General features: G+C 52.8%; 1 protein-coding gene and 1 pseudogene across 1 annotated transcript; both read right to left on the bottom strand.

Annotated features, from left to right (window-relative positions):
- Positions 1-2,240: 2,240 nt before the first annotated feature.
- LOC136523264 (zinc finger BED domain-containing protein RICESLEEPER 3-like) lies at positions 2,241-17,128 on the bottom strand (annotated as a pseudogene).
- A 3,816-nt stretch (positions 17,129-20,944) lies between these two features.
- LOC136523263 (uncharacterized) lies at positions 20,945-22,576 on the bottom strand. The gene has a single exon (XM_066517002.1). The coding sequence runs from the start codon at positions 22,574-22,576 to the stop codon at positions 20,945-20,947; it is 1,632 nt and encodes a 543-aa protein (XP_066373099.1).
- Positions 22,577-24,172: the final 1,596 nt, after the last annotated feature.

Below are 24,172 nucleotides of genomic sequence, written 5' to 3'. Positions count from 1 at the left end.
CACTGTTGATTAACCTTTACCAGCATGAACTTTGGCGGTGACGAGGGTTTCCGACCCGCAAATGATTATCAGTTTTGGCGTAGTGAGACTGTGAGTGACAATTTGAGTGTCCGTATGCATGCAGAGAGATTCAAAGCTGATACCATTAGGTACGATTTAGTGATGGCAATGGCTACCTAAAACCCGAAATCTGATGGTTCTTTTACTCTATTTTGGCATGGAAAAAGGACTAAAATCCCCACTCATGGGTATGTAAATGGACAAAAAGTCATTTCCATCGAGTTTGCGGGTGCGGGCATGGTACTATAGCACCTGAACCGGCAAATCCATGGGTACATATATATGCATACTCGGCGTGAACACGTGATTCAGCGCATTACTCGGTCCACATGTACCCGAAAACTGCACACATTCCACCTCCCCTCATCCTGTTTCTATAGAGCAGTGGTGGTGGTGGCACGTTTGGTGCAGTCGCACGCAGCGCAGCCCCAACCTCGCACCACCTCCAAAGGGATCGGACGCCGACGGGCCATCGCAAAAAAACAAATCAAGTGCAAGAAAAATTTATTGGGTGCTCCATATTATGATTTCTATTTATCAATTGTGAACTTGTAATAACCTTGTGATGTGGCTAGCAATGACCTGATGCCTTAGTAGTGAGTTAGTAGTGTTGTTGTGGCTAATGGGATTCAGACTTTGGGGGTGGGTTAGTGTGCATAAGTAGACTTTGGGAGTGGGTTGAGATTGCCCTGGCCTGATAAGGAATCGAATACAGACGTAGCGCTCTGGTCGTCGCAATAATAATGTTGGTTCATGGATCTCCGAAGTTAAAGACACATCTAATAATCTGGAGAAGAGCACCTACATCTGCTAAAAGATTGCGTGTGATAAAAGGGGGATAAGGCGGTTGAAAGTGATGGTCCGGTACGTAATGCTGATGACAAGAGTCAGATGATACAGATGGACAGGTTGGTTGGCAAGAATCAGCAGCCTGGTGCACACACTGAGGATCATATAGCAGCACACAGCTTCGCCACCTTCTCGCTCGCTCGCCACAACACACGCACACGAGAGAGTTACTCTACATATTTATGCTAGTTTTTTTTTTTTAAATAGTGCCGGTTTTGTCGCTACATGTTTTGAGCGATGAATGGCCGTTAAGTACAAAATGCCAGTCCACTAACTCATATCCTAAGAAAATTGGAGCTGCTATTCTTCAAGCGCCTAAGATTTCGTTTTTTTTTCTTGGGCGACGGATCTCCGCCGTTGGATCTTTATCCAACGCCCCAGCTGACGCCCCTGTTCATCTTCCTCTAGCAGCTCCTGCTTCGTTGGATCTGCCGCAGACCTCGCCCCCGCCGCCACCCACCGCAGCGCGGTAGGGTCTCGCCGGAGCTCCGCCGCCACGGCCACAGCGGAGCTCCGGCGAGACCCTACCGCGCCCGTGGCCGCCTCCCTCTTCCCCTCCCCCTCTCACCGCCGCTTTCTTCTCCAACGCCAGTGAGAACGGTCGCGACGCCCCTGTCCCGACCTAGCCCACAGCCGCCTCCACCGCCACCAGGGCCCTGAAGCCGGCGTCCCCACCGCTTGGCCTGCCTACCTCCTCCCAAAACCCCTTCTATACCCGTCGGATTTGGAGAAGAAAGAGGGGGAGAGGCCAGAGAGAGAAGGCGCTGGACTCACCCGACGCCGGCAATATCTCGCCGGAACCCTACCCACGGGCGTGTGGGAGCGGGCGCGAGCGCCTTCCCCTGAACACCTCCCTCCATCTCAGGCGACTGAGATGTAAGTCTTACCGGTTGAATCAAGATGATACATGTCAATTTTAGCACAAATGTTTGAATTTTTGCATGCAAGTGAACATCCAGATGAGATATGTGTTTGAGAAGATTTTCTCTGTTCGACTTCAAATATAGTAATATTTGTTGAATAAAAAGGTCACCGTAGACAATGAGCTTTCAAAAAACAGGCTTGTATTCAGGACAACTATATATATATTTCAAATAAGAAATACATTGTACAGATTATTGGATTAGCAAATTGACCGTACAAACTCTCAGATTACGAAGAAAGGGTACAATCATCAAACTGCAGTCCTATACAAAGTTCTATGTCTGTCACAGTGTCTCCAGCTCTAGCATGTGTTGCTCCATGTAGCCAGAGGACACCACACATCACTATATATAGCTGAAAACATATATGTAATTTTTTAACCATTGGCATTCTATAATTGCAAAGCTCTAGGAGACTGAAGTTTCAGTTTCTTTGTAATCTGTAATGAACAGTTTCTGTGCAAATGCAGAGTTCTGAATTTGAACTTTTGCTACCACAACATCAAACCTGAAATCTGAACTATTTCTACCACCACGCAGTCCTCTAGAACTGCAGAGAATAACTAACAAAGGTCACTACACAGTATGTATGACAACAAAGCTGCTACACAGTAAAGTACATTGTAAGCACTCTGGGCCAGAAACTGAACTCTGAAATTATGAAGAACTCAAAAGCAAACTAAACTGGGATGTGACAAGCGACAAATTTAGCATGTGAAATTGCATTCCAGATGGATCCACAGATTAGTATACATGCGTATCAAATTATTGCACCTGAATGGACTGCAAAAGGTAAGTGGGTTTCATAGAGCACAATATAATGTATAGCTGATTACAGCAATGTCCATTTCTATCCTGAAACTAAACCAGGAGCAAACCAGAGCCTTATACAGTTCATCTAATCCCCCACTCCTATATACCCAGTAAGTTGAGCTAGTGTCATAGCATGCTATTCCGACATGATCCGAACTGCCTGCACAAATGAGCTACTTGTGGTGGCTACATTCTGCTTTTGCACGAGAAAACTAGAATTCAGCTTATCCAACAAATGTACCAGAGAAATAAATTGAATTGAAAGCTCCAAATTCCGGAAAAGGCCAACTCCAATCTCATTTGTGCAGCTGGAATGTATAAAATTTCAGAAGAGAACTTTTTACCATTCTTGGCTACAGATTTGTGCCAACACTTTCGAGGTTAAGGCCCCACCGGTTCAGTTGGTTCCACCTATTCAAGAGGCTTTTAGTAAAAACAAAACACCTATATGCTACAAATAAATACAAAAAAAGTGGACCAATGTTGTACCTGATTATCCATACCCACATCTTTTTCCATGAACAACCAATCTTTTCCGCAAACAAGAGCTTCCAACATTTCAGGGGTTAGTGAACTCCTTGCCTCTCCAAGTATCCTACCTCCAAGACTAAAGGCAGATTCAGAAGATATAGTGCTGAGAAGAATCGCAAGGAAATCCCGTGCCATAGTTGAAAGCACAGGATATATACTTTTCAGCATGTGTCTTCCACCAGACCAAAATATCAAAACTCTTGCTGTCCGCCACATATTCTTCTTCGAAGTAGGTGTCAATTTCAGATTTTGGTGCACAAGCCCTTCTTCGACTTGACCTGAAGTTTTCAAACTCTTATTCGATTTGTCTTCTCCCAAGAACCGGTGATCCCACAACGCTGCTGCTAGCCATGGGTGATGTTGAGACTTGCGGTCTCAGACAGTGTGGAGGAGGTAGAGGCCTCCGCCCGCCGAGCGCTGCCCTCAGGCGGAGGCTCGGAAAACAGGCACGACAAGTGGGCGTGTAGGAAAATGGCAGGTAAAACTAGGGTTTCATTAATTCATTTTCCAACCAGGCGTACTGTTACAAGTGTTCCCTATTTATAGGGTCCAACTATCACTTTTACAGAGTTTACAATAGTACCCTTCAACTGCTACAGTACATTCTCGGAATATTCCACTACTCGCCTTTCCTCTCGGGGGTAATCTTGTCATGCCACCCTCAGGTACTGGGCCTGCGCGATCAGCCGGCCCATCAGGCCTCAGGATTCGGCGATGGGCCTTTGGACCTCCGTCGTCGGTCTCCGCCCCATCAGGCCTCAGGATTCGGCAGCGGGCCTTTGGACCTCCGCCGTCGGTCTCCGCCCCTGGGACGCCGAGGCCGCAGACCCCCGACGCCCAGTATTGCCGTCCTCCTGCTTGGGTCTCTGCCCCTACGAGCGGAGGCCGAACCGGCGCGCCCGCGCCGTCCACGAGCGCCTTCCTCTGGTTACTTGCACACACACGTAGGTAACGTTGGCACTTGATTAGCCTTGCAGCGGGGTGGCCTCCGCCCCCTCCGTCCGGAGACGCCTATGAGCTAACCGGGCGGAGGCTGCGCCAGGGTCATCGGCAGCGTCCTGCAAGTAGTCTGAGAAGCCGTCATCTTTCTGGGTCTGGAGGCGTGGTAGCTGGGCCTTTGCTTAGGTAGTTGGTCGGAGACGTCTTTGCGAACTGCTGGCCGCATAGGTCTCCGCCACTCTCGGAGGCCGTGTTACAACAGTTCCCCCCTTTTGAGACCACGGTCCACCCGAGTGTGTCGTGAGCTCAAAACGCCCTAAGCAAGGACGTCCGCGGGGGCGGAGACTGCGCGTAGTCACGTCTCCGACCGATCCCCGCAGGTTCCCCCCTGGCCCGCTCTGGCATGGCCGCTGGTCTTGTCATAGTAGCCGTTAGGCTGCAAAACTAGCCGTTGTCCTACGTTGTGGCCGTTTACGCGGTATTGCTTTCCGTTATATACCTTGCAACTTCTTCGGAGATGACCGTTGGGCGGCAGACGAATTCTCCGGAGATAACCGTTGTACGGCGGGAGCCGAACCGCCCGCCCGTGGCCTATATAACGGCGGGGTTGGTGGCAGGGTCCCCCCCGCACTGCTCATTCGCTTTCCTTACCTCTGAGAAATCGCTCTCTGCTCTCTTCGCTTTCGCCTGAGCTGCCTTCGCGCGTTCCGTCTTTTAGCTCGCGTCTTCCGCCTAGGCTGCCGCCGTGGTGGCTTTCTTTTCTGCCTCCGCCCATACTCGCTGGCCCGCCTTCTTCGGACCCTATCGCCACCTTCTCGGCGTTAGGGCCGCCGGCTGGAGTGCACGCTTTGAGGAGGGCATGCTTGCCTCCGCCTCCGCGTTGGAATTTGAAAAGCTAGTGGAGGAGGATTTGGGTAGTGTCTCCGCATCCGTCGGAGACCTGATCGCTGCAGATTCCAGAGACATGGCGATAAAGTCATGGGATTTCGGCCCCTCCTCCATTACTGAAGAGGCGGTCGCGGAGATGTTGAAGGAATCGTATTTTCCTTCTTCGAGGGTAAAGATCCCTCTGCCCGGCCAGACCGTTCCGGAGCCGGAGGAGGGATATGCGGTGGTGTTTCGAGACTTCTTCACCTGTGGCCTCCGACTTCCTAACATCCCCTTCCTCCGCCGGGTGTTGGAGACCTTCAATTTCCAGCTCCATCATCTGACTCCTACTGCCTTCCTCACGCTCAGCAAATTCTGCTGGGCGTGTGTTTCTTATGGCGCCAAGCTAGACATGGACACCTTCTGCGCTTACTACGAGCTGCAGAAGCAGCCGAAGAAGAAGAAGGAGATGCGGGAGGGCAAGGAGGTGGAGGTGATCTACCAGTATGGTAGTTGCACCTTCATGTCAAAGAGGAACCAAGGCGTAGACCACTTGGAGATTTCTTTTTGCCAGAAAGGCAAATGGGACCGCGGCTGACTTGAGCAGTGGTTCTATGTGAAGACCTACGGGGTCCGCGGCACTATCGAGGATGGTGCGAAGGTCGTGGAGTATCCATTGACTTCAAGAATGGAGGTGATGGCGCCGCATACGCGCGTGGATCCGCCGGAGGAGATGTCTCCGGCGAGGAAGGCTTGCGACCGGGCTTTTGCGGTAGCATGCCGCTACTCCGGGGGCCGCGACCTAGTGGAGGAGATTATGGCCTCCAACTACTGGCCCCTGGGCAGAGACAACCCAGCCTTTCGGCTGGAAAAGGTGAAGGTTCCCATTTTTGGGCCGGAGGCCGGGATTCCTTTCCCCCGCTTTGGTCGGTCCTTGGGGGAGGGGGTGACGGAGGATAGCTTCATTGCCGACATTGAGGAGGCCACCGTCGGGTTGGTTGGCAAAATTTCTGAGCGTGAGTACACATCTCGGAGAGCCATGGCAGGCACCATGCCGTGGCTCAATCGAGTTTTTGAGGAGCTCGGGATCGTCTAACGGGAGCGCGAGGTTCCCGCCGAGGTCCTAGCTTCGATTGACAAGAAGAAGAAGATGGCGTCCGTGAAGAATGTTACGGCGGAGGCCGAGTCCAAGAAGAGGAAGGGCGCCGCTGTTGCTCAGGCGCCTGCAAAAAAGAAGAAGAAGACCGGTGCTCTGGTGATCGCGCCGACCGTGTCCTCGGCCAGTAGTGCGGGCGTTGCCTCCGCTGGCAGTGAAGATGTTCAGAGCTCCTCCGTCCTCCGTCCGCTGGCAGGTTGTTTTGTCTGAGTCCGCGGCTCTCCTATAGCTCCGTTGCACCCTGTGCGCGGCGCTTTGAGCGGTGCGGAGCTTCCGGAGGCCTGCGCTGCTCCGGTGCGCTCCTTGCACGGTGCTGCGAGTGTCGCCGGATAGCCGGAGGCTAGCGCCGCTGATCCTATGCCCGACATTTTTGGCGGGCTGTATTCAAGTTCTGAAGAGGGCGCGGAGGTCGTCTTGGAGCACGCTCCTTCGTCTCCCGCCGTTGTTGCGCCTTCTCTCGCGCCGGAGGCCGTGCTAGCTGAGCAGGCCCCGATGGCTCAGTCTTCTTCGAGCCCTCCGCCTGCCAGGCCGCTGGCTGAGGAGAGGCGACCCTTTGGGCCTTCGCCGCATGATGGGGCAGAGACTTCTGCCCAGGGGGCTCGGTAGGTGGCCCAGCCTTGGCTTTTTACGAGTGAGTTTGTTTGGCGCATATTTTTGTGTTTACTGTCTTCGTCCGGTTTATTTGTTTATGTATTCTATCAAGTGCTAATACTGTGTACTTGTTGCTTTGTAGGTGATGTCATGGCTGGACTCCTCACCCCGAAGGAGCGAGCGGCCGCTACCAGCGTCGGGTTTGGTCCGGGGCAGCCGGGGCCGATGGCGCCGGGTCTGAGTGAGTATAGAGTGTTTTTATCTTACTTGTCTTTTGGCCTGTTGTTATTGCCTATTTCTGATCGGCCCTCTGACCTGAGTTGTTGTTGTTTTTGTTTTTTTGGCTACGCAGGCTCCTCCGACACTTCTATCTCAGGTTAGGAAGATTGCTATCTTAGGGTTCTTGGAGACGTCGAAGGTGGTCTCTGGCAGTTGGTGTATTTATTGTGTGATTTGCTTTTCTCACCTTATGATTTTGTGTTTGTTTGTTCTTCATTGAACAGATCGCTTCAAATAGCATCTGAGGGACATGGATTTCTTCCAACTTCTCCGTGTTCATCTAGAACACTAGAGCTTGGTGCGTCTTTGGCGGTTTGCCTTTTTTGGTGTATGTTCGCCTTTAGACTTGTTTTTGTTTTTATTGCTGATCGCCTTGGTCTTCTTCTTTCTGATCGCAGGGGTATCACACGGCCATTGTTATGGAAGAGCGCTGCACTCACGAGGTCTCCGACCGAGATACTACGATTGAAGCGCTCAAGGCGGAGAACGAGCGCCTGGAAGGTGAAAAAGGGGGTTTGGCCAACTCCCTTGCAGCTCTTCGCCTTTCTCTGGCGGAGAAGGAACCAGAAAAGGAGGCTTTGAGGGCCGATCTCGCCAAGGCCCGGGATGCAGAAGTTTTGTTCGCCGAGTAGGCCCGTAGGGCGAACGAGTTGGCCGAGGGTCTCCGGCGAGAGCTGGCCTCTGAGAAGGAATCCGCAGCTACGGTGGGGGAGTAGCTGTCTTTGACGACGAGGCGTTTGGACTCGGTCAAGGGGGTCCTTGCTTCAACCATTGGCCATTACTGGGCCATCGTCGCCGAGTTCGGAGGCGAAACCTCCGCTCCTCCGAAGGAAGACAGCGTCTACGCCCTCGCCTCCTAGCTAAAGCGTCACCTTGCAAAGCTCCCCGGTCTGATCAATGGCTACACAGACTACAGGGCACTGGCGGGAGTAGCGAATTACGCCAAGCTTTTGGTGCGCGGCGGGTGTACGCATACCGAAAGTATTCCGGAGGGAGCGCTGCCGGGTCCAGAGGAGCTTGGTGATACTTCTCTTGGTTTGTGACAAACCTTGAGAAATTTCATTGGGTACTCTTGGGCTCCATTTGGGAGACCTGCTGCCTGGAAACTGGCGGAGGAAAAGAGGGCGAAGGTATTTCTAGTCTTTGTAGCCACTATTTTTCTCTCCTTGCTTTTTTGCGAAGCTGCGAAGGCTTTCATTGCCTGTGCCACTGATATTTTAGCCTGTGCTACAGGATGCGCAGAAGAGTCTTGCGGGCAGGCCTCCGCCAGTTCCGCGCTCGGTGATCGCGGGCGGTGCCTCTGCCACCGATGGCGCTCCGGTGGGCGCTACGATCGGCAGTGGTGATGGTTGGAGGCCGCAGGCGCTGTCCCCGCCCACAGTTGATGCGGGCTCCGTTCCAGGGACTTCTGCTGCGGCCGAGGCACCGGAGGTCTAGGCTCTTTGTAGGACTTAGCTGTTTTGACTTGTATATTGTAGTCCAGTTGCGCTCTTGTAAATAAAGTTTCTTTTGTTCTGAATGATTTTGTGGAAAATTTTAACCTTGCGCAGGTTCCAAATCGGGAGCCTACGCAAAATGTCACGCCTTTGACTCTCTACAACGACGGTATTTATGTGAGCGGAGAGCTTTGGGAGTATTGGCGTTCAGCCTTTCCCCACAGCGTTGCGTGCGACGTGTTTGAGTCAGTTAAGTTTGACATAGACGACGAGCGCGCTGGGTTTACTCGCGCGCTTGCTTGGCGTGGACCTCCGCCACAATAGTTTGGATTTTATTGTAAGTTTGTGTCCTGTAAGAATGCTACTTGACGTTTTATGGAATACAAAACAGGTTCACTTTCTTGATTGTTTGTGCGGGGGCTTATGTCTGTTGTGCTAGTTTACATATCTCGTCTGGTCCCAAGCTTGCACACCGTGGGCCTTTGCTTGGGCGAACGTGCACGATACAAAGGTGGTGGCCAGGACCTCCGCCCCATGTTCTTTCCTTCTCTGTGCTTGCTTGATGGCCAGGGTAGAAGTGTTGGCAGTTTTTTGTCCGGTGGAGGCATACTTGAAGTCCGCCTGGCGAGGCTTGCTGAATCGGTGTGTGATCCGATAGGAGGTTTGGCGCGGCTTGTGCAGACGGCGGAGACTTTTGGTATTTCTTTAGCTGGGTGTTTTAGCTGTCTGGTGGTATGGGCCTCCGACGCTGCACACCCGTGGGACATGTTTCATTTGTGGAGATGGCAGGTTAGGTCTCCGGCGTCGGGGGGATGTTACGAGATTTCATGCGATATCCCCCTTCTTCCATAGGCCTGCGCTGTTCATCACCGTGCCGTAGTTCCTACCTCTTTTCCCACTGTCTCCGACCGTCTACTGGTGCCTCCGATTTTACGAGTTTTTGTACAATATCTACAGCCGACTTAGATATCTAAGGAGACCCCTGCCTCCATGGCCGTTGTTGTGGCTTGTGCTTGCGCTCTGCCTTCTTCCCCCCTTGCGCCTTATGCTGACTGAGGTTTTAAGGGCATGGGGGGAACCCGTTTCATAGCGGGGTGGTGGCTTTTGGTTGTTAAATTCTTGGTACGTTGTTTGTTGGAACATATCTTGGCTTTAATGGCCTATATCTTGCTTGAATTATTCGTGCCTTTTGAGATCTTTTGAAGTAAATAGGCCTAGTGCCTAAGTGACAGGGTTTTGTCAGACCTTTTCCTCGTTTTGCTATTTTCGATGGTGGAGACTTTCTTCCTGGTTCTAGCGCCATAATGGTGTTGCCCCTGATGCTTGGGGTGGTTTTTTGTTAAGGTCGGAGGCCTGTTTGGCCGAGGTTGTTTTTGCCTTGATGCCTGAATTTGTTCAGGTCTTCATCAAGGTCGGAGGCCTGTTTGGCCAAGGTTGTTTTTGCCTTGATGCCTGAATCTGGTCAGGTCTTCATCAAGGGTCGGAGGCCTATTTGGCCAAGGTGGTTTCTGCCTTGATGCCTGAATTTGGACAGGTCTTTTTCAAGGTCGAAGGCCTATTTGGCCAAGGTGGTTTCTACCTTGATGCCTGAATTTGGACAGGTCTTTGTCAAGGTCGAAGGCCTGTTTGGCCAAGGTGGTTTCTACCTTGATGCCTGACTCTGGATAGGTCTTTGTCAAGGTCGCAGGCCTGTTTGGCGATAGAGGTTGTTTCAAATTGCCAATGCCTGTGGCCAGCGCTTTGAAAGGACCTGTGCTTATTTTTGTTCACCGAATATTGCGGCGCCAGAGCTGGCCGCTTTCGGTTTTGGACTTTTGGAGCATTCTTTTGGGAAATTACCTCTTTACACTTCTAGAGGATTTTTACATTGAGCCTGCCTCATTAAAAACCTCACCTCCACTTGGAGTTCCCCTATGAGAAAAAGAGTGCAGGCTCTTTTACATTTTTTGGGTTGAAGAAAAAAGAGCTGAAAGGTAAATGAACGGAGGGGGCCTCCGCTTATTATTTGCGGAGGTTGCCCTTTGGTACATTGCCTAGATGTATCTGCGGAGGCTGTCAATATTCTAGGTGTGGGTTGTCGTGACACCTTCGTTGTCGGTCAAGTGGAAAGAGCCAGGGCAGCCTGCTACCGTTGCTGTGTATGGGCCTTCCCATTTCGGTTGCAGTTTGCCAACGAGTTGTGCGTTGGGTTTTCTTCTGAGTATGAGGTCTCCGTGTTTTATGTCTTTCCTTACCACCTGAGAGTCTCTCCACTTCTTGGTTTGGGACTGATATTTTGCAATGTTTTCGACTGCTTCCAGTCTTATGGCTTCTATTGTTTCTTTTGCATATTCTTCATCTTGCAACATTAGCTGTCTCGTTGTGCGGAGGCTTTCGTGCTTGATTTTTTCTAGCATCATGGCCTCTTCTCCATAAAGCAGTTTGAATGGTGTGAATCCTGTTGTTCTTGAGATAGATGTATTGTGTGACCAAATCACTCTGGGTAATTCATCTACCTATTTTCTTTTGCGTAGGCCCAGCAATGTTTTTGATATTGCTGAAAACACTATTCTGTTTGCTCTTTCCACAGCACCATTGGACTCTGGGTGGTATACTAAGGCGAAGGCTAGTTTTGTCCCAATGCTTTTGCAGAATTCTTTGAAGTTCTCTGAATCGAATTGCTTTCCATTGTCTACTGTCAGAATCCTCGGTACACCGAATCTGCAAATGATATTTTGCCAAAAGAATTTTCTGACAGTTTCTGAGGTTATCTTCGCCAGCGGCTTTGCTTCGATCCATCTTGTAAAATATTCTACTGCCACTACTGTGAATCTGTTTCCTCCTTGGGATGGTGATAATGGGCCGACCAGGTCCATACCCCATCTTTGTAGCAGCCATGTCGGAGGTATAAGCTGGGTCTCCGACGACGGTTTTGACTGCCTGGGAGAGAATGTTTGGCATGCTTTGCATGTTCTGACTGTCTGCTCTACGTCTTGTATGTGTGTTAGCCAGTAAAAGCCTTTCCTTATTGCCTTTGCTGATAATGCTCTAGAGCCAATGTGCGACCCATAAATTCCTGAGTGTATTTCTTGAAGCAACTCTATACCTTCGCTCTGCGATATGCATTTGAGGAGAGGCTAGACTACTCCTTTCTTGTACAGCACACCATCTATGATTGTGTAATTTCTTGCCCTGGCCTGTATTCTTGCTGCTTTTGCTTCATCTTCTTCGGTGGTTTTGCCTTCTAAGAATTCTGTTATCGCCTTTGTCCAATCTTCATTTTGCAGGTGTAGTATGGGCTTAGGTGCCTTAGATGTCTCCGCAGTTGCCGGAGACTTCAGGATCTGGTAAAAAGTGTTTGGTGGCAGTGGCAGGTTGTTTGCCGCAGCTTTTGCTAGTTCATCTGCCTCTGCATTTTTTGATCTTGGGATGTGCTTCAGGGTGAAGCCCTCGAATCTCCGCTCCAAATTTCTAACAACGGATAGGTATTTGATGAGTTATGGCTCTCTTGCTATGTATTCTTTCTCTACTTGGCCAGTAACCACTTGAGAATCTGTTTTGACTATCAATGTTTTTGCCCCTAGGGCCTTTGCTTTACTGAGCGCTAGGATTAGGCCTTCATATTCTGCTATGTTGTTTGTTGATTTAAACTCTAGCCTTGCTGCGTATTTCAGTCTGATGTCGGAGGGTGCCGTTAGGACGGCGGAGGCTCCTGCTCTGGCTTGGCCCTAGGCTCCATCCATGAATGCTATCCAGCCTTGAGTGGTTGGCTGTACCTTGGGCTCTGTCGGAGGTGTCCAATCTGCTACAAAATCGGCTAGTGCTTGTGATTTGATTGATGTTCTGGGGACATACGAGATACCAAACTGTGATAGCTCTGTAGCCCATTTGCCTATTCTGCCGGAGGCTTCTTTGTTTCTGAGCAAGTCTTGCAGTGGCAGCGATGTTGGAACTGAGATTTCGTGGGCTTGGAAATAGTGCTTTAGTTTTCTTGATGCCATCAGCACTGCGTAGGCAACTTTTTCTACCTCAGTGTAGTTTAGCTTAGCTCCGGACAGTGCTTCTGAGATAAAATAAACTGGCTTTTGAGTTTTGCCTGATTCTTTTTCCAGCTCGTGAACTAAGACTGCGCTGACTGCATGGTCGAAGGCCGCCACATATAGCAATAGGTGGCTATCCGATTCTGGGACGGAGACCACCAGTGAGTTTGCCAGATACTCTTTCAAGTTATGAAATGCCTCCGACTGCTTGGACCCCCACTCAAAGTTGTCTCCGCCCCTCAGGGCTTGGAAGAAGGGGAGGCTGCGTTCTGCTAATTTTGAGATGAATCTGTTGAGCGCTGCTATTCTTCCCGTCAGCTTTTGCACTTCTTTCTTGTTTTTGGGTTCTGCCATTGTCATTATTGCTTTGGTTTTGTCTGGGTTCGCTTTGATGCCATCGCTGCTTATGATGTATCCGAGCATCTTCCCTTTTGTAACTCCAAATATACATTTTTCTGGGTTGAGGCGGAGGCCAGCTGTCCTGAGGTTGGCGAAGGTCTCCTGTAAGTCGGAGACATGATCATCCTTGTTCTTGCTCATGACCACTATGTCGTCGACGTAGGCTATGATGTTTCTATCTAGTTGTGAGCCCAAAACTTCATTTGTCATTCTGGCAAAGGTTGCTCCAGCATTTTTGAGGCCCTCCAGCATTCTGGTGTAGCAATATGTCCCGAATGGAGTGGTGAAACTTGTCTTGTCTTCGTCTTCTTTTTTCATCCAAATTTGGTGATACCCAGAGAAATAGTCGAGAAGAGAAAACCTCTGGCATCTGGCTGCCTTATCGACAGAGGCATCTATTCTTGGCAATGGGAAAGGGTCTTTTTTGCAAGCTTTGTTCAGATCTGTGAAATCTATGCACACTCTCATTTTGCCATTCTTCTTTGGTACCAGTACTACGTTTGTAAGCCATTCTGAATACTTGACTTCCCTGATGACTTTTGCATCTAGCAATCTTTGCACCTCCGCCTTTGCTGCCAGGATTCTGTCCTCCGACATTTTTCTCTATTTCTGCTTTCTTGGCCTCATGTTTTCATTGATGTCCAGTTCATGCTGTATGATGTCCCTGCTGACTCCCTATAGGTCGGAGGCTGACCAGGCAAAGATGTCTTTGTTTTTTACTAGAGTTTTCCATGAGCTCTTCCTCCTCTGCTTTGCTCAATTCTGAGCTAATTGTTACTTTTCTGCCTGGTAACTCCTTTTCTAGAGGGGTCACATTTGTCTCTTCTTCACCTGCCATATCTGTTTTTCCTCTGGGCATATCCAGAGGCTCTAGTTCTTTGTCTGCCGACTAGACTGCATTGATGTTTCTTTAGGCTCTGTAGATTGCTTTTTCTATGTTTCTTGCTTCTTTCTGGCTGCCTCGGACTGTGATAATACCATGGAGTGCTGGTATTTTCATGCACTGGTAGGCCATATGCAGGGCTGTGTTGAATTTGGTTGTGAATCCTCTGCCCAAGATGGCATTGTATGGGTAATACAAATCGACGACGTCGAAGGTTATGTACTCGGTTCTAGCATTTGCTTGGGTTCCAAACGACACTAGGAGTGAGATTTTTCCTAATGCTTGTATCTGCTTGCCTCCGAATCCTATCAAAGGGGATTCGAAGGGCTTTAGTTGATTTCTGCTGAGCTTCATTTGGTCGAAGGTATTTGCGAAGATGATATCTGCTGAACTGCCCGTGTCAATCAGTACTCTGCTTATCTCCCATGCTGCTATGTTGGTCTTGATTACCATTGCGTCTGTGTGAGGGTAGCTTTCTAGGTGGAGATCTTCTTCTGTGAAGATGATTGGGACTCTGGACCAATCTGTGTATTTTGCTGGGCCTTGGACTGCTACGCTGTTTACCAGGCGGAGGTGATCCTTTTTCTGCTTTTTTGTTTGAAACTCCATTGATGATCCTCCGGCGATTGGTAGTATCATGCCTATTGTGGGTAGCGGTCCATGGGGGTTGACTTGGTTTTCTGGGTTTGGCTCATTTTTTGGTGTTGGTGGTTGGTTGTGGGGTGGCGGCGGAGGTAGTTGCTGCATGTGCTGCTATTGCGGCGGAGGCTCGAACCTGCTTTGGTTTTGTGGCGGTGGGTTTGTTTCGAGGTAGGTTATGTGGGGAGGTTTTGGGTTTATGTAGGTCAGGGTTTCCTCTGACCTGTAGTTACCCGCCAGAGGCTGCTGCGAAGGCGCTGACCGCCATGCTGGTAGGAAGTTTGGGTAATAGGCAGAGGCCAGTGTGGAGGGATGTATTTGGTTTACGTTTAGCGCTGGGTACATTGGGCAGTACTGCTGGTGGCCATTTGTGTAGGTGGTGTTGACCTCTCTTGCGCTCTGCTGTGTCGGAGGTTGGGCAGTGTGTTTGTTCTTCATCCTTTCATGTGTCTCTTTTGTCTCTGGACAATCTTTGGTGCTGTGCCCTGCGCTTTCGCCGTGAAAAACGCAATATGGCCTGCGTTGTTTCTGGTTGTGGTTTTTGTTCCAGTTTTTGCCTTGGTAACCTTGCCGGCCTTGGTTCCTGGTTTGGGTCTCTGGCCCTGCTGGCACTGCCAGTTGCCCTTGTTCGGGGTAAGGTTGACCCTCGATGCTGAGCACTTGCCCCTAGCCTAGTTTCTGATTTGATGCATTCTGGTTCGTATAGCTTTTCTGGGAGTTTTTGCTGCTGTTTTGCTGTCTGCTTTGACCCTGCTCCTCTAGCCTTTTTCGGAGGTCATTGTCTGATCTGCAGTATTTCTCGAACTCGTCATACAACTGTTGTATGGAAGTTGGTTTCTTTTTTGCTAGGTGTGCTGCGAACGGCCCGATTCGAAGGCCTTTGATCGCTGCTTCAATGGCGATCTCGTCTGGGACGTCTGGTGCCTTCGCCTTTAGTTGCACGAATTTTCGAAAGTAGTCGTGTAGTGTCTTTCCCTGCATTTGCTTGCACTGGAACAGATCTGTGGAAGTCAGCGACTGTGCTGTTCGCCCCTTGAAATTTGCCAATATCTTGTCCCAGAGGTTCTCCCAAGAATAGACTGTGCTTGGTTTGAGCATAGAATACCAAGCCAACGCGTCGCCTTCGGTTGCAATGACAAATGACTTTGCCAAGACAGCGTCGTCTCCGCCGGCAGAGGCTACTGCTGCCTCGTAACTCATAATGAACTGATGGGGTCTGTCTTTTCCGTTGAACTTTAGTAGTGTGATTGGCTTGTACGCCGTTGGCCATGGCGACTGTTGTATGCCTTTAGAGAGTGGGGACTTGGGATCGATAGGTCTCCGCATCACCTGAGATGGCATCATGGATGGGCTGATCACTGGCGGAGGCCCTTGTGGTATGGTTGCAGTTGGTGTTGCTGCGGAGGTTGACGCTGGTACTGCATGCTGCATACTTAGCATCTCAGCATGTAGGATTGCCAACTGCTGCCTTATTTTTGCTACTTGTGCTGACGCTTGAATAGCTTGCTGATTAGCTGCGAATGCTGCTGCCATTCTGTCCCTCTCTTGTTGCGCTCTTTGCAACTGTGCTTGCAGCTGTTGCAGTTCTTGCTCGAGTGTTGTGGCTGAGTTTGGGTGGGCCTCCGGATCTTGAATCTCTGGATCTTGGGGTTCCGGTGGTTGACACTGGGCATCCGCTCTGGTGTCATCCTCCGCTGGTGAGGTTGCGTTGGTGCTATGAGTGGTGCGCCTAGGCCTTCCTCTCTGACCCGTGGTCGTTGCTGCTCTGGTGGTGGTTTTTCTTTTCCCTGCCATCGTTGGTTTGCCTTGGCCAAACCACGGTGGGCGCCAATGTTGAGACTTGCGGTCTCAGACAGTGTGGAGGAGGTAGATGCCTCCGCCCGCCGAGCGCTGCCCTCAGGCGGAGGCTTGGGAAACAGGCACGACAAGTGGGCATGTAGGGAAATGGCACGTAAAACTAGGGTTTCATTAATTCATTTTCCAACCTGGCGTACTGTTACAAGTGTTCCCTATTTATAGGGCTCAACTACCACTTTTACAGAGTTTACAATAGTACCCTTCAACTGCTACAGTACATTCTCGGAATATTCCACTACTCGCCTTTCCTCTTGGGGGTAATCTTGTCATGCCGCCCTCAGGTACTGGGCCTGCGCGATCAGCCGGCCCATCAGGCATCAGGATTCGGCGATGGGCCTTTGGACCTCCGCCGTCGGTCTCCGCCCCATCAGGCCTCAAGATTCGGCGGCGGGCCTTTGGACCTCCGCCGTCGGTCTCCGCCCCTGGGACGCCGAGGCCGCAGACCCCCGACGCCCAGTATTGCTGTCCTCCTGCTTGGGTCTCTGCCCCTACGAGCGGAGGCCGAACCGGCGCGCCCGCGCCGTCCACGAGCGCCTTCCTCTGGTTACCTGCACACACACGTAGGTAACGTTGGCACTTGATTAGCCTTGCAGCGGGGCGGCCTCCGCCCCCTCCGCCCAGAGACGCCTACGAGCTAACCGGGCGGAGGCTGCGCCAGGGTCACCGGCAGCGTCCTGCAAGTAGTCTGAGAAGTCGTCATCTTTCTTGGTCTGGAGGCGTGGTAGCTGGGCCTTTACTTAGGTAGTTGGTCGGAGACGTCTTTGCGAAATGCTGGCCGCGTAGGTCTCCGCCACTCTCGGAGGCCGTGTTACAACAGGTGAATATGTCATGTAGTATGAACCATCTTGCATCACACGCCTCTCATACTCTGAAAAACATTTCCTCATCCACTCAAGAGCAGCGTTGAGACATGTGTTCACTGAATCCACATTCCTACAAATCTTGCGATAAAAGAACTCCACATATTCACCTTTCCTTCTTGGATCTAATAATGTGGCAATAGCAATTGCAATGTTAAAACCATAGTCTTTTTTGCGAAGACTAAATGGATTAGACTCATCAGCATCAGCACCCCGGTACTTCTCAAATTTGATCTTCATGGCAGCAGCTACATCTTTTAGCACTGCACTTGTTTGCCAAGCCGGATCATTTAAGCAATGGCGAATAGAAAGAACCAAGAACATTTGTGCTGTCGGTGTCCTATCAGTGGTGCGTTTGAGACACTTCCAAATTCAAATCTACAAGCACTATCACACCACAACAACAGCCAGCGGCGGATCCAGGAAAAAAATTAGGGGGGGCTGAACAAAAGCGCGACAGCAACATACCTCCGACTGCTGCTCGATCTTGAGTCTCAGCCCCACCTACACGATAGAACTTTGCCTAAAAATTCATGGGGGCTCCAGGGGCGCTCCAAGGCTCCGGTATCGGTAGGGGGCTCAAGCCCCCCCCCCCACCCCCCCACCACACACACACCATTGAATCCACCACTGGTGGCTGCGAGCTCTGGATGATGGCGAGCTGTTTGTGTGCCTGTTGGTCACCAGACGGCGGTTTACGCCGGCGGCGAGCTGCTGTGTGGCGAGGTGGATGAACAAGAAGAAAATGAACTGGACACAGGGAATTTGTGTTGCAAAGCGCAACGTTTTCTGATGCATATATTTGATATATAAAGGAATACAAACTGATCATGCCGCCCATGGCGCGCACGACGCGAGAGAGGTGCGCGTCCATCCCCACGCACGCACGACGTCCGGCCATGGCTGCATGTCTAACTACTCCTAAACCTGGCGCACGATCACCACAAGTTAGTGTCTGTGCGCATGCATAATCGAGTGAACGAAAACATGCTGCCTATCTATAGCACATAGGAGTATCCAACAATTCTCCTCCTACTCCTAGTGTGCCTGCTTTACATGAAGAACACCAAGTTTGGAGCGCAGTTCACAGAAGCGTTCACGCCCCAGTGCCTTGGTGCAGATGTCCGCCAGCTGCTCCACCGTCCCAATGGACTGAATTTGAACCCTGTTCTCCTCGACACACTCACGAATGTAATGATATTTTACATCAATATGCTTACTTCGGTCGTGGAACACGGGATTCTTGCTGAGCGCGACGGCGGACTGGTTGTCGATCTTCAGTGAGAAGGTGCCCGCCTCTTCTCCCTTGAGCTCGGCCAGAAGACGGGCGAGCCAGACACCTTGGCACGCGGCCGTGGCCCCGGCAATGTACTCTGCCTCGCAGGATGACAAGGCCACGACGCGCTACTTCTGTGACTGCCAGGTGATCACGTTCCCGCCGAGGAAGAAGACGACTCCGGTGGTGCTCTTGCGGGTGTCGATGTCACCGGCCAAGTCGCTGTCGCTGTAGCCGACGAGCTGAGCCTCTTGCTTCCTCCTATAGCAGCAACCAAACTGCAATGTGCCGGCCACATACCTGAGCACCCTTTTGACGGTGACCAGATGCTCGGTGGTGGGCGCCTCCATGAATCGACTGACGTACCCCACCGAGTACGCAAGGTCAGGCCTGGAGTTCACCAGGTAGCGGAGTGAGCCCACGATGCTGCGGTACATGGTTGGATCGACCCGTGGAGCCGCACTCTGTTTGCTGAGCTTCAGGCGAGGCTCCATGGGCATGTGGCTGGGGTTGCACCCAGCCAGGCCTGCAGACTCTAGGATCTTCGCCGCGTATGCACTTTGGCACACTGTGATGCCGGTCTCGCTCTGAGTGACCTCCAGCCCCAGATAGTAATGGAGGAGACCGAGATCACTCATCTGAAACTTGGACTTCATCTCCTCCTTGAACGCGTTGATGTCGTTGTTGTTGCCGCTCGTGATCACCAGGTCATCGACATAGACCCCGACGACCAGGCGACGATTCCCGGAGCCGCGCAGGTACACGGCGTGCTCGGAGGTGCTCCTCTGGAAGCCCAGCTCGATCAGAGAGGAATCAAGCTTGGCATACCAGGCACGGGGGGCTTGACACAGTCCGTAGAGTGCCTTCACCAGATGCAGCACCTTGTTCTCATGACCGCGCAGCACGAACCCAGGAGGTTGCTCGACGTAGACCTGTTCCTGGAGCACGCCGTTCAGGAACGCGGACTTGACGTCCATGTGGTGCACTGCCCAGCCTTGTGATGCGGCATGGGCCAGCAGCAACCGCACGGACTCAAGCCGCGCCACCGGCGCGAACACTTCATCGAAGTCGATGCCCTGCTGCTGCACGTAGCCTTTGGCAACAAGTCGAGCCTTGTGCTTCGTGATCACGCCCGTGGCGTCCTTCTTGGTCTTGTAGACCCACTTCAGGCCGATCGGCTTGACGCGCGGGGGAGGGTCGACGAGCTCCCACGTGCCACTTGCCTCGATGGATGTCATCTCGTCCAACATAGCATGGCGCCAGTGGTCGTGCTTGAGTGCTTCTCCAAGCGTCGTCGGCTCGGCGTCGCTTGCCAGCAAGAGATGCTCCTCCAGGTTCCGGTCAACGAAGCCGGGTGGAGTGGACTGGCCGAGGATGTTGTCGACGCGCCGGAACCGGATTGGCGCCTCGTCGTCGTGGTCTACGTCCAGCTACTCGCTGAGGCCAGACCCAGGCGGCGTGGCGTACTCGACGCCAGGAGGTGGATGAGCACTCGCTGATCCTGGTGCTGAGCCTGGTGCAGGTGTGTGCACAGGCGTGAACGGCGATGTGGGTGCGCCCGGTGAGGCTGGTGAGGTGGAGCGCGACGTAGCGGGAGCAGAGGTGGCGCCGAGCTCTCTCGTGCTGCTGGTGGTGATCACGGCTGGCTCCTCCGCCATGGACTCTTCGATGATGAAGTCGCCGGGGTCGACGTCGTGGTCAGGAGTCCATGTCCACTGCGCCGCCTCGTCGAAGATGATGTCACGGCTGATGTGGACGCGCCGTGTCAGAGGATCGTATGCACGGTACGCCTTGGAGCCGGGCTCGTATCCAACGAAGATCATGCGCCGGCTTTGGTCGGCCAGCTTCTTCTGGTTGGGCGCAGTCACCTTGACGTGGGCGATGCACCCGAACGTGCGGAGATGGTGCACCGTCGGCGTACTCCCCGTCCAGAGCTCGTACGGCGTCTTTCCATCAATCCCCTTGCATGAGGACCGGTTCTGGAGGTAGACGACTGTCACCACGGCCTCCCCCCAGAACACGCCCAGGAGCGCCTTGGCCTTCATGATGCTGCGCGCCGTGCCCACGACGGACTGGTTGCGCCGCTCCACAACACCATTCTATTGGGGAGTGAATGGCGCCGTGAGCTCGCGGCGGACCCCCAGTTGAGCGCAGTAGTTGGTGAAGTCCGTTGCCGCGAATTCGCCCCCGCGATCGGTACGCAGGGCGAGCAGCTTCTTGCCGGACTTGCGTTCCGCCGCGGCCTGAATGTTCTTGATGGCGGCGGCAGCAGCGTCCTTGCTCGGCAACAGGGCGATCCACATATAACGTGAGTAATCATCAACTAGCAGTAGAAAGTACCGGTTGCCACTCGGCGTTGGAGGTGTGATGGGGCCGCAGAGATCGCCGTGAAGAATCTACAAGGCCTCGGTGGAACGCCGGAGCGCCTTCTGTGGAAAGGGCGCCCGGCGCTGCTTGCCGGCGAGGCAGGCCTCGCAGACCTGCTCCACCTGCTTGAGCAGGGGAAGGCCGCGCACCAGCCCATCGCGCCCCATCTTCCGGAGCACGGTGAAGTTGATGTGGCCGAATCAGGTGTGCCAGGTCCACGCTTCCTCGTCGGCGCGCGCCGCCAGGCACACCGGACGCGCGATGGTGACCTCCAGCACGTACAGGCGCCCGGGGCTCCGAGGAATCCTCGCGAGTAGGCGGCGTTCCTCGTCACGCACGCGCATCACGCCGTCTTCGATGAGCACCTGGTATCCTCCTTCGTCAAGTTGGCCGACGGAGACGATGTTGGCGGTGAGGCGCGGCAGGTAGTAGACGTTGGGGAGCGAGTGATGCTCCCCGTTCTTGCAGGTGAAGAGGACGGTGCCGCTTCCCTCGATCTGTGCGATGGAGCCGTCGCCGAACCTGACGGAGCCGTGGACGGTGGTGTCGAGGTAGGCGAAGGCGACTCTGGACCCGGACATGTGGTTGGAGGCGCCGGTGTCCATGATCCATCGCTTCGGGTCCGGATCGGGCTCCCCGTCGAGCGCGGCGAAGACCTTGCGCTCGGTGAAGTGGATCTCGACGGTCGATGACGATGAAGGTGACGGCGGCGGCGTCTGGTCGGAGAAGACCGGAGGCGGAGGTGACTGCTTCTGCTCCTCCTGGGCTGAGCCAATGGCCATCATGAGCGTGCCCTGCTCTTCTTCTTGGGCCACATGGGCCCGGTGGGCCGGCTCCTCCTTCTTCTTGTTGCGGCAGTCGCTAGCCCAGTGGCCTTTCTTGCCGCAGCGTGGGCAGGGAGAGTCCGGCGGCGGACGTGACTCGCCGGAGCTGCGCCCCCGTCCTCTACCCTGGCCTCTGCCACGACCGCCTGAGCTGGAGCCGCCGTGGGAGGACTCCTTCTTGTTCTTGTACTTCTCGATCCACTGCTCCTCCGTTAGGAGCAGCTGATCACTTGCGTTCCGCGGCGGCGTCGGTTCGATGTCGTCGGCCGCCTTGAGCCGGCCGGTGATCTCTTCAATCGACAACTGGGAAAAATCAAGAAGAGTCTCGATTGATATTACCAGTTGCTTGTACCGCGAGCGTGCGACGCGCAGGTACTTGGCCACCACACGAGGCTCTGGCTCCGGATCGCCGAGGGCCGCCATCCTCTGCGTGATGTTGGTGAGGCGGAGGGCGAACTCTTCGATGGCCTCGCCGGCGCGGAGTGTGATGCCCTCGTACTCCGCCCGAAGGGTTTGGGCGGTGGACCTCCGCACACGGTCGTCGCCGATGCGGAGTGTCTTGATGGCCTCCCAGGCGTCGTGGGCGGTGTCCTTGGTGGCGAGCACGGGCACCATGTCCTCCGGCACCGCGCTGCAGATGGCGTCGAGGGCACTCCGGTCTTCGTCGTACTCCACGATGTCGGGGTACTCGACGGCTTCCCAGAGGTGACGGGCCTGCAGCTTCAGCTTCATGCGCAGCAACCATTGGTGGTAGTTGCTGCGCGTCAGCTGCGGCCAGGTCCCGGAACCGCCACCTTCACGGACGATGCGCTCGACGACGATCTCGCGAGGCTGTCGGCCGCGTGACCGGCGTGGTGCCCGGGAGCGACGTGGGGAGCGGCGCGGTGAGCGACGCGGTGGTGAGCGTGACGGAGAGCGTGACGGAGAGCGGCGCGGCGTCTTGCTGCCGGAGCCCTCCGGCTTCTCCTTCTTCTCCGGGGTGTGGCCACGGCGCGGCGGCGAACCCATGTCGGCGCTGCGGGTCCTCACAATCTTCAGGCTCTGATGCCACTTGTTGGTCACCAGACGGCGGTTTACGCCGGCGGCGAGCTGCTGTGTGGCGAGGTGGATGAACAAGAAGAAAATGAACTGGACACAGGGAATTTGTGTTGCAAAGCGCAACGTTTTCTGATGCATATATTTGATATATAAAGGAATACAAACTGATCATGCCGCCCATGGCGCGCACGACGCGAGAGAGGTGCGCGTCCATCCCCACGCACGCACGACGTCCGGCCATGGCTGCATGTCTAACTACTCCTAAACCTGGCGCACGATCACCACAAGTTAGTGTCTGTGCGCATGCATAATCGAGTGAACGAAAACATGCTGCCTATCTATAGCACGTAGGAGTATCCAACAGTGCCCGCCTGCGATCGGTGCAGGGCAGAGCAGAAAAACGAAAATGTAAAACGTAAGTAAAGAGACGGACGGAACGACGCCAAGAAAGAATCGGTAGTAGTCGATCGATGCATGGATGATGAAGACTACTGGAGGGAGAGAGATCGATCTGCATCGGCAAATGCAATGCACAAGCAGTGCAGCAGCATGCATGCAAACTCACCGTCACCGAGGAAGCAGAGGAGCAGCGCCGCGGCCGGCGAGCTGCTGGAGACGTGATGCGCCTCCTCTCCCTCCGCCTCCTCTCTGCTGTGTGGCTACTTATATACCAGAGAGGATGATCAGAGGACGAGACGTCCACAGTGGATCATTTGTCATTGATGTTTATAGCGAGGTGGATCACAGCTGCGAGGCGGGTTCTATTGGAAGAACGAACAGATTGGTTCTTTGATGTTTTTGGGCGGCTGTCTGATCTGTGCCTGGATTTCTCGTCTCCTTGGTGTGGTCGGTTTCTCGTCTCCTTTGATGGGACCCTTCATGCAGGTGCTCCCAATCTTCAGCAGACTCCTAAATCAAGGTGAGCAGTTCAATCTGAGTTTTATGAAAAGGTGCTCTCGTTGCTGTGCTTTGGAATTCAGTAGTCCAGTAGTGGTTGGCGGGTGTGGTGTAGTTAAGTGCTGCAGTGCCTTTTTTCCTGTATTATGAATAGTCATGGTGGTAATGGAATGCTCTGGTTATCTGAATGTTGATCAGTGATCTTATGCCGGCTTACCATATTATGTCAGTTGTTAACCCACTGGCCTATACAGTTGAAAAAAACGGCTAAGTGTTGAATGCTTCTGTTTACCGAGTGCCCAGATCTACAGCACTCGGTAAACAGAAGCACCGCGGAGGTACTGTTCAATGACATGTGGGCCTGGTACATGTTTACCGAGTGCCCAGATCTACGGCACTCGGTAAACAGAAGCATGGCAGCCCACTGTGGCAGACAGGTGGGCCGTGGCTAACCTTTACCGAGTGTTTGAGGTCACACTCGGTAAAAGTATCCATTATTTCATGCAAAACAAAAAAGAAAAAATGCCAATTTAATCCTAAAATTCACCAAACTTTCACATGAACTATTTCATGTCATCTATTTACTATCTAAAAAATTCCAAGTTCAAATCATAATGTTGAATTTCACTCTTAATAGAAATCCTACTCGTCATTGTGAATGTTTAGCGT

This window comes from Miscanthus floridulus, chromosome 18, assembly GCF_019320115.1.
Source record: "Miscanthus floridulus cultivar M001 chromosome 18, ASM1932011v1, whole genome shotgun sequence".
Lineage (NCBI taxonomy): Eukaryota > Viridiplantae > Streptophyta > Magnoliopsida > Poales > Poaceae > Miscanthus > Miscanthus floridulus.
This window is presented reverse-complemented; position numbering and strand designations above follow the sequence as displayed.